Source organism: Aspergillus karnatakaensis (assembly GCF_047715665.1).
Source record: "Aspergillus karnatakaensis strain CBS 102800 unplaced genomic scaffold BJY04scaffold_26, whole genome shotgun sequence".
Classification (NCBI taxonomy): Eukaryota; Fungi; Ascomycota; class Eurotiomycetes; order Eurotiales; family Aspergillaceae; genus Aspergillus; species Aspergillus karnatakaensis.
Window position 1 is genome coordinate 332,505 of NW_027395738.1, and position 11,874 is coordinate 344,378.

An 11,874-nucleotide genomic window follows, 5' to 3' on the forward strand; every position below is an offset into this window, starting at 1 on the left:
GGTTGTCGCTGCGCTGGTCGAGTCGCAGGTGGCTCGGTTCTCCTGATAGGCCGTGCAGCTGGAACATGCTGTAGCTGCGGACCCTGACCGGTGGCCGTCGATGATTCTTTTACTTTAACTTGCTCTTTCTCTTGCCCTTTCTCTTTCTTCCTCGGCCCATCACTGCCTTTTCTCACAGCAGCAGCAGCAGCAGCTCTAGACCTGGTGATGTCCGTCAGCGCAATCGGCCCCCTGTCAACAGCAATACGTCGATCTTGTTTGATCTCTCTTCACAGGTTTGGCGGCCGTGTCGTCAGGGCTCTGGGCTTTTTCGGCTTGGGGCGGCGCTTCCGGTTGTGCATCGTCTCCGCTCCAGTATTGGACGACGCAGAACAAGGCATCAAGCGCGACGGTCCAGAGCAAGATCTGCGGGAGGTCGAAGAAGACACACCACGTTCGAGAAGGGGGGTCTCCTAGGTACCAGATATATCTAAACCCGGACCTTACTTGATCGAGCATGCTGGGGTGGCGTCCGACCATGTTGGCTTTGAGTCGGGGGTTGGCTTGGAAAGTGTTCGTTCACGGTGAAGGATAGGACTGGGATTTGGAGGACTGCGAATAGCAGATGAAGATAGAAATGATCTGAGATTTCTGGGGAATCTTGGCCATCTTATAAGCTCGCAGACAAAGAGACTCTACCTCTTCAGAGAAGCTCTGGGAGCTCTTAGTGAGAATTTCCTCCTTTCTATCATCTCATTGACGACAATATCAGCCAAAGAGCTACTATGCGGGATTTTATCCGGCCCTCGTAGCTGGGATAAAAGAACCCGGGGATCTATCCTCATTGACATGCATAGAACCGGATGCATGAAAGACGCTCAATATCATCTTACTAGCATAAAGAGCCTCGCTCAAGGCAAACAGATACATACAAAGCAAAGCTTCACCGTGAGCTTGGAGCTATGATCAAAGCCCTTTCAGCTCTTTCAACCCTCTAAGCAAGCTTCTTGCTGAGCACAACACCATAGAAAATCGTAGCACCAAGAGTAACCAAGTTAATCAGGCTAGACATCCCATGTAGCCTCCCAAACTTCTTGTTGAGCGCAATCATCTCCTTGGAGTGCGGTGCGGGATCGTAGCTCTTCTTGCCGTCGCGGGTTTCTGGGTTGATGCGCATCACAAATTAGCCCTTGTCCTTCCTCTCATATCTACCTTGTTCTTCAAGGGTTTAACAAGACAACATACCCTGATGCTTCCTCTCTTTCATTGTCTCCACAGTCAAAGGCCTTAGCACCGCGAAGTTGACCAATCCTGTCACAAACGCCATCGCCAGCGGAAGCAGCACCTTATACTGGTTCTCGGCAGCGAGGAGGCCTGAGAGTCCAAGGGGCTCAGCGCCACGGGAAGCGGTTAGGGCGACGACGACGGGGAGCGCGGTCTGGATGGCGAAGTAGGTTGGGAAGATCTTGGCTTGGAGGGTGGAGAATTGCGGGCGCGGGAGGGCGCGGAAGGCGATTATGCCGGAGACGAAGCTCTGGGGGTTTTGTTAGAGAGACTCTCGGTCTATTTAGAGGAATCGGAAGGTAGGGGAGGTGTGTACCTGGTAGAACTGAACGCCGAGGAGGGTGCCATAGCTATTTGCGGAGGGAGGGAAATTAGTGGGCTTCTCTCTTGTTTGGGGTGAGAGTGAGGGACGGACCTAAGGATGTGAAAAGGGCGGGGGTCGAGCATCTTGAGGGTAGAGCTGGTATAGCTCTCAGCTGTTGAGGTGCGAAGGATGACGAAGACAGATGAGAGATTGAAGAGAGGAGTTGAAGGACTGAAGCATCATGCGATGGGCGAGGCATGGGATAGCAGGTCCCGCATCCGAGGTTCTGCGGTCCGCCCATTATGCTACGTTAGTTCCACGCCTTCTCTAGTGTCCCAAGATTCATGGTCTTTATAGCCACGCACCACACTCTACTCCGCATGATGTCATGTGCCAGCGCGTCTGGGCCTTTCCCAATTGGGAATCCCGCGCGTCTGCCTGGACTCTGCGCAGCCTACCTAGTGATCTGCTGCCTTTTGGTGGTTCTATATCTGCCAGCTCTTGCCAATCGTCTGTCTTTTTGTTGGTTCACACTCTACAAACTCATCATGGCGGACAAGGAAGCAACTGTTTACATTGTGGACACAGGAGCGTCCATGGGGAAGAGCCGCAATGGCCGAAGTATCACTGATCTTGAATGGGCGATGCAGTATGTCTGGGACCGCATTACAGCGACTGTGGGTGCTCTATTTGTTCTATGAAAGGGATATATTGACCAAGCTAGGTGGCTACCGGACGTAAAACGGCTATGTTAGGGGTAATTGGCCTCAAAACTGATGGTGAGATATTGTCGGTTTTTATCGAAAGTGTATACTAACGATCGACAGGGACTGAAAACGAACTACAAGATGATCAACACTTTTCACATCTCTCGGTGCTCTCAGGGATTAAGCAGTATGTTATTCCGAGCTAAAGATGTTCCAAGTTGACGATGCATCCATCAAGGTTCCTCATGCCTGATCTTCAGCAGCTAGGCAAGGACATCAGCCCGAGTAAGACTGACAAAGGCGACGGTAGGATTCTTCTCTGTATCACTTGAAATTCTCGACACTGATGTTCCCAGTCATATCCGCTCTCATCCTGGCAATCCAGATGATCATCACCCACTGCAAGAAGCTCAAGTGGAAGCGGAAGATTGTCCTCATCACCAATGGTATGGGACGGATGAACAGCGAGAACATAGATGACATTGTCGAAAAGATCAAAGAAGACAATATCGAATTGATAGTTCTGTGGGTAACAGTCGACGACCTTGCGATACAGGACTAACATGCTTCAGGGGACCTGATTTTGATGATGCCGAGTACGGCACGAAAGAGGAAGATAAAGATCCGCGCAAGGTACGACTAATATTACTACCCACACTGCTACGACTCTAACATACTGTAGGCTGAGAATGAGGCTCTGCTACGGACCGTCACTGAACAATGTGACGGAATATTTGGTACACTCGAGCAAGCGGTAGCAGAAATGGAAATTCCTCGCGTCAAACCGGTTCGGCCAGTTGTATCTTTCAAAGGCTTTCTCCAACTAGGAAACCCCGAAGAGTACGATACTGCAGTTCGTATACCCGTGGAACGATTCCCCCGGACAATGGTCGCGAAACCTCCTTCAGCCAGTCAATTTGTCCTGCGCTCAGATTTAGCTGAACAAGAAGACCAAGAGTCAGCAACAGTGGTACCTGAGTCACAGCCCGAAGAAGGCAGTACACTCACGTCCGTGAGAAACTTGAGGGCTTACCAGGTTGACGATGAAAACGCCCCTGGTGGCAAGGCCGAAATCGAACGTGACGACCTGGCGAAGGGCTATGAATATGGACGTACAGCGGTCCATATCAGTGAGACTGATGAGAATATCACAAAACTTCAAACCACGGCAGCAATAGAGCTTGTTGGTTTTATCCAGAGTGAACGGGTACGCACCTTGGTACCAGCATTGCGCTCTTTATAGCTAACACACATAGTATGACCGGTTTATGCACATGTCAAACACCAATATAATCATTGCTCAACGCTCCAACGACAAAGCTGCTCTTGCACTGTCCTCCTTCATCCATGCCCTTTTCGAACTTGAGAGCTATGCCGTTGCTCGCTTGGTTGCAAAAGAGAACAAAGCACCCATCTTAGTTCTGCTTGCCCCCTCCATCGAACCAGAATACGAATGTCTCCTAGAAGTTCAATTACCATTTGCCGAGGATGTTCGAACATATCGCTTCCCGCCCCTCGACAAGGTAATCACAGTCTCCGGCAAGGTTGTGACCCAGCACCGGAATCTCCCAGACGACGACCTTATGGACGCTATGGAGAAGTATGTCGACAGCATGGAGTTGCTAGACACAGACGAGGATGGGTGAGTCACCATCTACACACCTACTATTGAGGTTGGCCATTAACAACGAACAGGGACGTCACCGAAACCCCTTTCCCAATCGAAGACTCCTTCTCACCAGTCCTCCACCGCATAAACGCCGCAATCCGGTCTCGTGCCATCCACCCCAAAGATCCAATCCCACAGCCAGCAAGAATCCTCACCCAATTCTCCCAACCACCTGAACAACTCCGCGAAAAGGCAGAAAAGCACCTTAAGAAACTCATCGAAGTCGCTGATGTCAAGAAAGGTATTCACCTCTTCATCCGCCTTTTTCTACACCCATAAGATAGGTCAAACTAACAGCATCCAGTACCCCCCAAGACCAAGGGCCGCAAACGCGCTCGCGAACCCGAGAAACCCCTTTCCGGCCTTGACGTCGACGCCCTCCTGCACCAAGAAAAACGCGTCAAAATCTCGCCCAACAACGCAATCCCTGAATTCAAGCAGACTCTCTCTCAGGCTGAAAACATCGACACAACAAAGGACGCTGTTAAGCAGATGCGCTCTATCATCGAAGACCAGATACGACACTCCCTTGGCGACGCAAACTACGACCGCGTCACAGAGGGATTGGGTGTTGTCAGGGAGGAACTTATTGCGTATGAGGAGCCGGAGCTGTACAATGAGTTTGTGAGGGAGTTAAAGGGCAAGCTATTGGGGGAGAAGCTGGGTGGGGACAGGAGGGAGTTATGGTGGTTGATTAGGAGGAGTAAGTTGGGGCTTATTGAGCAAAGGGAGTCGGAGTTTTCGAGCGTGGGGGAGGAGGAGGCGAAGAAGTTTTTGTCTGCTCAATAGTTTCTCGGGTGAATGGGGTTATGGATGGATGGGTGGAATAGGTAGCGATTATGTTCTAGATACCATGTGCTAATAATGAATGCGGAATGAGGTATAACAAAACAAATTTCATGGTAGGGCAGACGTAACTCGCTAAATAACCAGGAGTATGTATACTGGATGATGACCACGCTGCTGTCCGCAGCAGTAAAGGGTGACCTCTTAAACAGTCTATGAGATCTTCCCCAGCCTCCTCTTCCCAATCTCAACCTTCTTCTCAACCCTAGAAATGAAATGAGAAAGTCAGCAAAATCTACAACTAAACGTTGATAAAATCAAGACAACGACGGAGAAAGAAAACGCACCGATCCGTATCCTCGTCCACCAGTCTAAGCAGCTCATTCTGGATCTCCAACTCCTCATTGATCTGGATTCCAAGCTCCTTCTGCCGCCTCACAATCTTCAACAACTCTCCCACACTCAGATCCTGTTGTTCCATCGTATCCCGCTGCAGCTGCAGCACGCCCTGGTTATCCAGCTCACGCGTGCGCTCAGTCTCCTTTCCTAGAACTCGGCCTGATTTCGTAGGTTTCCTTGGTCCACCACTAGTAGAACCAACAAGAGCCTGTTTATCCTGTATCGACGCAACCGCGCTGTCAACACGGCTTTTGGCAGCCATAGCGTTGAGCAGGTCCTCAAGACCATCTCTCTCCTTCCGCGCGTTAATAAGGAGGTCCTTCCTCCGGCGAATCTCGCCTTCACCGAGGGACCCCATACCCGAAGATCCGCGTCCATCACTATTACTAGTAGTCTCAGACAGCCTCTTCGACAAACCCTCCTCCAAAGCCGTGATCAGCGTCCCCGCACGCACAAGCGCACTCTTCGCCCTCGCCGAGCTCTCATGCTGCCGTTGCGGCGTGGTCTCTTGATCCCGCCTCGTAAGATGCAACCTCGCGTCATGCAGCTGCGCTTTCATATCCCTGTAGCAATCGAGCCATAACGTCGGGTCCGTAATCGGTTCGCTACCCGCTAAGAGTCCCGGACCCGTGGCTGCGGCGTGTAATCTTGCGCTCGTCGCGCTGAAACCACTTCCGGCGCCATTTTCATTATTCGCGCTCGAGTTGCCGAGACTGGGAAGGTTGAGGAAGGCCCGCCAGGCGGGGGAGTTGCGCCACTGTGGGTCGTCGGACTCGTTGATTGCGCGAAGGTAGGATTCTAGGCCCATTCGGCGGGATTCGCGGAGATCGGTATTTGAGACGGTGTTTTTGAGCCAGGATTTTGGAGGGAGAGGCCGTGGGGGCGGGGCGGTTGTCTGAGTTGTTAGTGTGGCGTGGAAGGTTGTAAAATCGGAGTAGCGCTTTGAGAGGGCAAAGGAGCGCAGCGGCAGGCGGAGGGTTATGTTGTAAATTGTGTAGGGGGGATTGGTTGTGGAGGTTGTGGTTGTTGGGATGGAGATTTCGAGAGAGGGCGCCATTTAGAGGGTTGCCGCGGGGGCGGAGGTGGACAATCTTGATTGGGTTGTTCTAGATAGACTAGAAGTTTACAGTATGGAAGGCTGTGGAAGTTCATGTAAGCTTCATGAGCAGAGAAAATGGTGATGAAGTTGGAGATGGAGTTGGGTTGGAGAGATGACGGTGGGCGATAAGAACGGAGTTGATCTATCGCAGCCTAAGCCCGATACAGCCAAAACAATGACGTTCTAAGGTTGCGCAAGAACAGTCCCTAGGGTAGGTGGCAATGAAGAAGTATATCTCATTTAACTATCCTTGGGATATTTGAATATGAGAAGAGACTCTTATACCGGGTTCGTATCTAAGGTGTATCTAGAAGAACCTCTGCTCCGCATCGGTCCATATCTCACGCGACTCCAAAAGATCCCGCTGACCATAATGCTCTCCGACAATAGTGATGATCATGTCCAGCATCGCGCGAGTCTGCGTCCCAACGTCAATATCCGTGGTCTCTTCTGCTTCAACCTCGAGTTCTCCCTCTTCTCGAGACGCTAAATCCTCGGTTGCCATAACCCGCGCTTCGAGTCGTGCTTTCGCAAGCTCCAGTTCCTCGGCGTCTGACGGCTTCTCTGCATCAGCTTGCTCGGCGTTGAGAATAACTGTAGTGGCGGCAGGCTCATCTCCTGTTTCAAATGTCTGACCATCCTCCTTATCATCATTAGCATCAGACTCGTAATCCTCTTCTTCCTCATCCTGAGCCTCCTCCTGCTCCGCCCTCATCTTCCCCAAAATCTTCGTAGCACGCTTCCCCAACTCGCGAATATCCCCGATTTCCTGAGCCCCTAACTGGCCAGACTCTCGACACTTCCCCAGCAAGCCCCAAGCCCATGCTCCGATACGCCGAACCAGGACCGGGTCTCGGCTGCGCACATTCTCCGACATAAGCCGTCCCACAATCATCAGCACGCTCAAAACACTGTCCATATCCATACACGCAAGCTGAACCGTCTGTGGATCAACTATGAGTAATAAGCGTCGCCATTCTTTCTGCGCGGTCTTCGACCGTCGCGGGAAGCTAATGGGATGTGAGTCGTCCAGCGCGGATATGGCCTGGGACGGCGGTGTGCATTTTAGGATCGAACGTAGCAAGAGGAAGCGGTGGTGCAGAAGGTTGTAGTAGCTAGCTTGTGCTTCTGAGAAGGTAGCTTCGGCGACGGGCTTTAATGTCGCTCGGCTGATATAGACGCCATCGGAGAATACACCTTCTGGGTCAGGCTTTGTGGTACTCGGAATTTCTGGACCCTTCTCTGGAATATTCGTGTGATCATCGTTGTCTTTTGCCTCTGGATTCACGTCGCCCGCCTCTGTCGGCAGTTCGGTGGCTGCGGAAGCGTTGAAAAGTGTTGGGAGGGAATTTGCCTCGGAGCTAGAATTCCACCCAGAAAAAGGTCAGCCAGATACTCTCACCATATCCATTGCAATCATATAAAATAAAGAAGACAAAAGGAAGACGAACCTCGCCCCATTCGTAAGCTGTTCCGCCCAGAATGAAAACTTAGCAAGCACGTCGCAAACACAAGAAACTGACAAGAAGAAGTAAAGGAAAAAGCTTACCGGACCATTCTCAAATACTCCAGCCCGTCTTCAGCAGGACCATAAAATAACTCATCTCCATCGCTTGTATCGAGGCCGGGAAAGGCGCTCTTCTGTCCGAAGACGGGGTGGTTGCGAGGCTTCTCGTAAGGAGTAGCGGAGTTTGGGGTCTCCTCGTCGTCCTGGTCGTCTTCCGCGTACGAGGGGCGGGCGCGTTTGCTGTATGGTGAGGAACCGGAGCCGGATTCTTGGAAGTTGCGTTTCTGTTGAGGCATGATGAGGTTAAGCTTGGATGTGGTGTGGTGTGGTTGATGGAGGTGAGGTCTAGACTTCGGAAGTCAGGAGGCGCTTTTGTAGCTCCATCCGCGCTACAAAGTAGCTACCTAGCTGCATCTCGATCTAACTATATTTTTGAACAGCCACGCAAACAAGAAGACTAGGCAAAAGCGAGTTCTTAATGGGAGTTCGTTACACAAATTATACAGTAGATCGTTGAATTTTTCATTATTCTTTTACCTTATTTCAAGTATCATCACTCTCATCTAAGGGCGCAGCCGCTGGGGGTCGCGAGGGAACAATGTCGCCAAGCGGATGTTGGGCAGGCCAAGGAAGAACATGACAATACGGTTCAGACCAAGGCCACCACCAGCGTGCGGAGGACAGCCCTGACGGAAAGCAGCGAGATAGTCCTCGAAACCCTCGTGGTTGGGGTCGACACCCTTGGCCTTCATGGACTCCTCAAGCTCCTTTACGTCGTTGATACGTTGAGCACCGGACATGATCTCCTCACCGCGCATGAAGAAGTCATATGAGTTGGAGAAGGTGGGATCCTGGGGGCAGGGCTTAGTGTAGAAGGGGCGGACAGCCATGGGGAATTTGTCCAAGACGTAGAAGTCAGTGTCGTACTTTTCGCGGATGATTTGGCCAAGCTGCTTCTCCATGGCTGTGCTGAAGTCGTTCTCAAAGCGCTCTTGCTCTGAGACATCAACACCGGCCTCCTTGAGAAGAGCAACACCATCCATGTAGTTTAGTCGGAGGGCCTTGCCGTCCTTGGGAAGCTTGAAGTCGCCAGCCTTGGGGTAGGACTCCTGGATGATAGCGATCTGATCCTTGTAGCGTTCCTTGAGCTCTGTGAGGATAAAGACGAGGAGGTCCTCAGCGAATTCTAGGACTTCGTGGTAGTGGGCGCGGAATGTCTTCTCGAAATCGAGACCGGTGAACTATAGAAAGATTTGTTAAATTTTAGTACGTAAAGGACGCCTGCAATAAGACTAACCTCGGTCAAATGACGATGAGTGTTACTCTCCTCAGCGCGGAAGACGGGAGCAATCTCAAAGACGTTCTCCATGTCACCAGCAATGCACATCTGCTTGTACAGCTGCGGGCTTTGCGCCAAGTACGCGTTGCGCTTGAAGTACTTGACCTCAAAGACACCGCTACCACCTTCTGTGGCAGCACCCACTAGCTTCGGGGTAGAGATCCATCGAGAGCCGCTCTTGATCATATACTCCGCGAACAATTGTGAAACACCGCTAGAGATCCAAGTGATAGCCTGGCTGGTCGCGGTCTGGAGATCCAAGACACGGTTGTCAAGACGGGTCTTGAGGGTGACGATGGGTGCCTTGTCGTCGTCAACCTTGTATCCCTCCTCGGTGGTCTCTGGTGGCGGCTTCTCTGCATCCTTGACCTGCATAGGCAATTGTTCGGCGGCCTGAGCGATAATGTAAACCTTGCGGATGTGAATTTCGTGGTTGCTGAGGGTTGCGGATGCAACGGGGACACCGGGCTTCTTCACGATACCAGTCACTTGAACGATCGAGTTGACGTTCAATCCACCGGTGAACTTGACCATCTGCCGCGAGATAGGTTCCGCGGCAGCGATGACGGCCTGCACCTTCAGGCCCTGTTGCCGGAGCATCAGGAAAGCCAACTTGGCGCTCTGAACTCGGGCATTGTCAACACGGGCGACCACTGTAATCTCCTGCTCATAGTGCTCGTCGGTAATGTTGGAAAGTTGCGTGCTAGCAAGGACGTCGGCGTTTTCGGGAATCGGACCGTACAGATCCTTTGCGGTGTCGTTAGCCTCCGCGGCAGCAGCTTGAGCCTGCTCCTGCGCAGCACGTTGCGCAGCCTTCTCAGCCTTGGCCTTGTCTTTTGCAAGCTTCTTCAGGGCGCTCTTGCTAAGCTTGCCGGGCTCCCCACCCTCAGCGCCTTCAGCGGCGGGGGTTTCCTCGGGCTTGGGGCGAGTGGGCAATTCGGAGTCCGCCATGGTTACTTGGATCAGTAGACGAAGAGGATCAATGTCCAAGGAGAATGGTCGGGAGCGTGTTGGCTTTGAGTCACTTACTCGGCGCTTCTCGTTGACTCAGTACAGCTTTGAGAACGAATCACCCCGCGGCGGCGGAGCATGCCCTATGCCCTACGAGGGGCAGCTCACGTGATATATTGCCTGAGGCAGTAAAGTTATATAGTAGAAGCGCTCAATTCTAATCTAAGTATCATGACTTTATAAAGCCCAGAGTAATATACAAAAGCCTGCCCATATAACCAAGATGCAATTCGTGTAGTGCTTGCTTGCGCTAGCCGTCTGATTTTTGCAGAAGGTCAATGAGACTAACATGGCTAGGCCAATGAACATCTAGCAAAGAGGTTCAAAGCCAAAACCTATCGAGTCTGCCATTGTGATTGCTTTAGTCCCCATTCAACCGCCTTCTGCACGTTATCAGCAATGGTCTTGGGCGTCCATGCAGGCTCGCCGCCGAGGTATACTCCGGTTCGGACAAGTATAGAATGCCAAGCGCTGTTATGCGCACTTCTATATGAGTTGGCCCCGCGAATATCTGATTCCGGGTTGTCGCCAACCATGTATACGTTTCGCAACGGTTTTGGTGATTCAAAACCGAATGCTCTCGCGCGGTTTCGCAAGAGTTGGTTTTCCGCGAACTCGTACGTTCCCTGGGACGGCTTTCCGATGACCGTCTTATATAGCTGAATCCCTTTCGCCGGCCCGCCGGTGGTGGCACTCCATATACCTTCCAAAGCTTCGCGGAAACCGCCCTGGCCTAGACGGGGGAGGCCATAAGCAGCAGCCCACCAGAGATCAGGGTTGGAGAAGTAAAGGGGCGGTTGGCCATCCTGCTGATAACCGTGGTTGGGAAGATTGGCCTGGCCATTCTTTTCAGAGAGTGTCCCTAGAACTCCTTGCGAAGATAACAGAAGATCAATAATGACATGAGCGTCCAGCGCCCAGTCTCTGGGATCATTGAAGACGAGGATAGCATCGATCTTTAAACCCTTAGTCGGATCGCTGGGATCTCCAGTGTGGGGAATGGGCCGTGTGAATGACTTGTAGTAGTTGCTGAATCCCTTGGAGAACGGCCAGATCGATGGATTGGCCATGAAGATGTCACCAGGCGTTACGACGTTCTTGAACCCGTATCTCTCTGCCACGTCACGGCAACCGCCATAATCTCCTCCAACTACTAGCACACGTTTGTTCTCCAAAGCTGTTTGCGTTTCCGTTCCCTGTACCATCTCGGCGAACGGCGAGTGACTCTGAATGATCACATCTGAGTCCAATGGGACTCCGAGCTTCTCGCTGATTTCCGCAACCCGTTCAGTTTCATGTTTCCCACCTCCGTTGGTCAGAAGAATAAACGGGATCCCTTCTTTCTTGAGAAGTGCTAGCGATTCGGCGGCTCCGGGTATGGGCTTCGAGGAACGAAGGAGGACGCCATCGATACTGAAATAGCGTTAGAATGTCAAGACAATTGCACGAAGTGTATTTTCACATGTTAGCTCCACTCACTCAAAGGCAAATGCGAAATCAGGGACACGGGGTGCAGAGCTAAAGCTCCGTATGCTTCGACTACCCGGGCCAGCGGGAAGAAAGGAGCGCGTGGAAGAGCGCTGAATCAGTCCCAAGGACCGCCAAAGGCCCTGGGGACGCATTGTACGGCTGTAAGTTGAGTAAGGCAGAAAATAGAGAAAAAGAATATAAATAAAGGAATTTTAAAAAGAACAAGCCACGGCGAGCGAGGGGGGTGTTATCAAGGCGGAACCTGGCAGTCATCGGAGATCCACCGGAGCTTCTTATGAAAGCCCGCATGATATCATCCC

At 51.8% G+C, this 11,874-nt stretch overlaps 5 protein-coding genes across 5 annotated transcripts; 1 reads left to right on the plus strand and 4 right to left on the minus strand.

The window, feature by feature from the left end:
* Positions 1–746: 746 nt before the first annotated feature.
* BJY04DRAFT_66355 (DUF4149 domain-containing protein) lies at positions 747–1,879 on the minus strand. The gene is made up of 4 exons (XM_073720817.1): positions 1,679–1,879; positions 1,580–1,613; positions 1,225–1,513; positions 747–1,140 (listed from the first exon to the last, which is right to left on the minus strand). Exons 1-4 carry the CDS (start codon positions 1,708–1,710, stop codon positions 974–976), a joined length of 522 nt encoding a protein of 173 aa, XP_073570944.1. The 5' UTR covers positions 1,711–1,879; the 3' UTR covers positions 747–973.
* Positions 1,880–2,004: 125 nt separating this feature from the next.
* On the plus strand, positions 2,005–4,783 carry BJY04DRAFT_190030 (ATP-dependent DNA helicase 2 subunit KU80). The gene is made up of 10 exons (XM_073711454.1): positions 2,005–2,244; positions 2,292–2,346; positions 2,395–2,461; positions 2,513–2,580; positions 2,631–2,799; positions 2,847–2,907; positions 2,957–3,481; positions 3,531–3,916; positions 3,970–4,184; positions 4,248–4,783. Exons 1-10 carry the CDS (start codon positions 2,116–2,118, stop codon positions 4,730–4,732), a joined length of 2,160 nt encoding a protein of 719 aa, XP_073570945.1. The 5' UTR covers positions 2,005–2,115; the 3' UTR covers positions 4,733–4,783.
* BJY04DRAFT_190033 (Qc-SNARE protein) lies at positions 4,784–6,428 on the minus strand. Its single transcript, XM_073711455.1, has 2 exons — positions 5,077–6,428; positions 4,784–4,994 (listed from the first exon to the last, which is right to left on the minus strand). The coding sequence occupies exons 1-2, from the start codon at positions 6,183–6,185 to the stop codon at positions 4,943–4,945; spliced, it is 1,161 nt and encodes a 386-aa protein (XP_073570946.1). The 5' UTR covers positions 6,186–6,428; the 3' UTR covers positions 4,784–4,942.
* Positions 6,415–8,063, minus strand: BJY04DRAFT_190034 (SIP1 domain-containing protein). Its single transcript, XM_073711456.1, has 2 exons — positions 7,777–8,063; positions 6,415–7,588 (listed from the first exon to the last, which is right to left on the minus strand). The coding sequence occupies exons 1-2, from the start codon at positions 8,028–8,030 to the stop codon at positions 6,535–6,537; spliced, it is 1,308 nt and encodes a 435-aa protein (XP_073570947.1). The 5' UTR covers positions 8,031–8,063; the 3' UTR covers positions 6,415–6,534.
* Positions 8,064–8,297: 234 nt separating this feature from the next.
* Positions 8,298–11,706, minus strand: dps1 (putative aspartyl-tRNA synthetase Dps1; the record flags this gene model as incomplete). Its single annotated transcript, XM_073713900.1, has 4 exons — positions 8,298–8,975; positions 9,032–10,087; positions 10,462–11,497; positions 11,564–11,706. The coding sequence occupies 4 exons, from the start codon at positions 11,704–11,706 to the stop codon at positions 8,298–8,300; spliced, it is 2,913 nt and encodes a 970-aa protein (XP_073570948.1).
* Between the last annotated feature and the right edge of the window lie 168 nt (positions 11,707–11,874).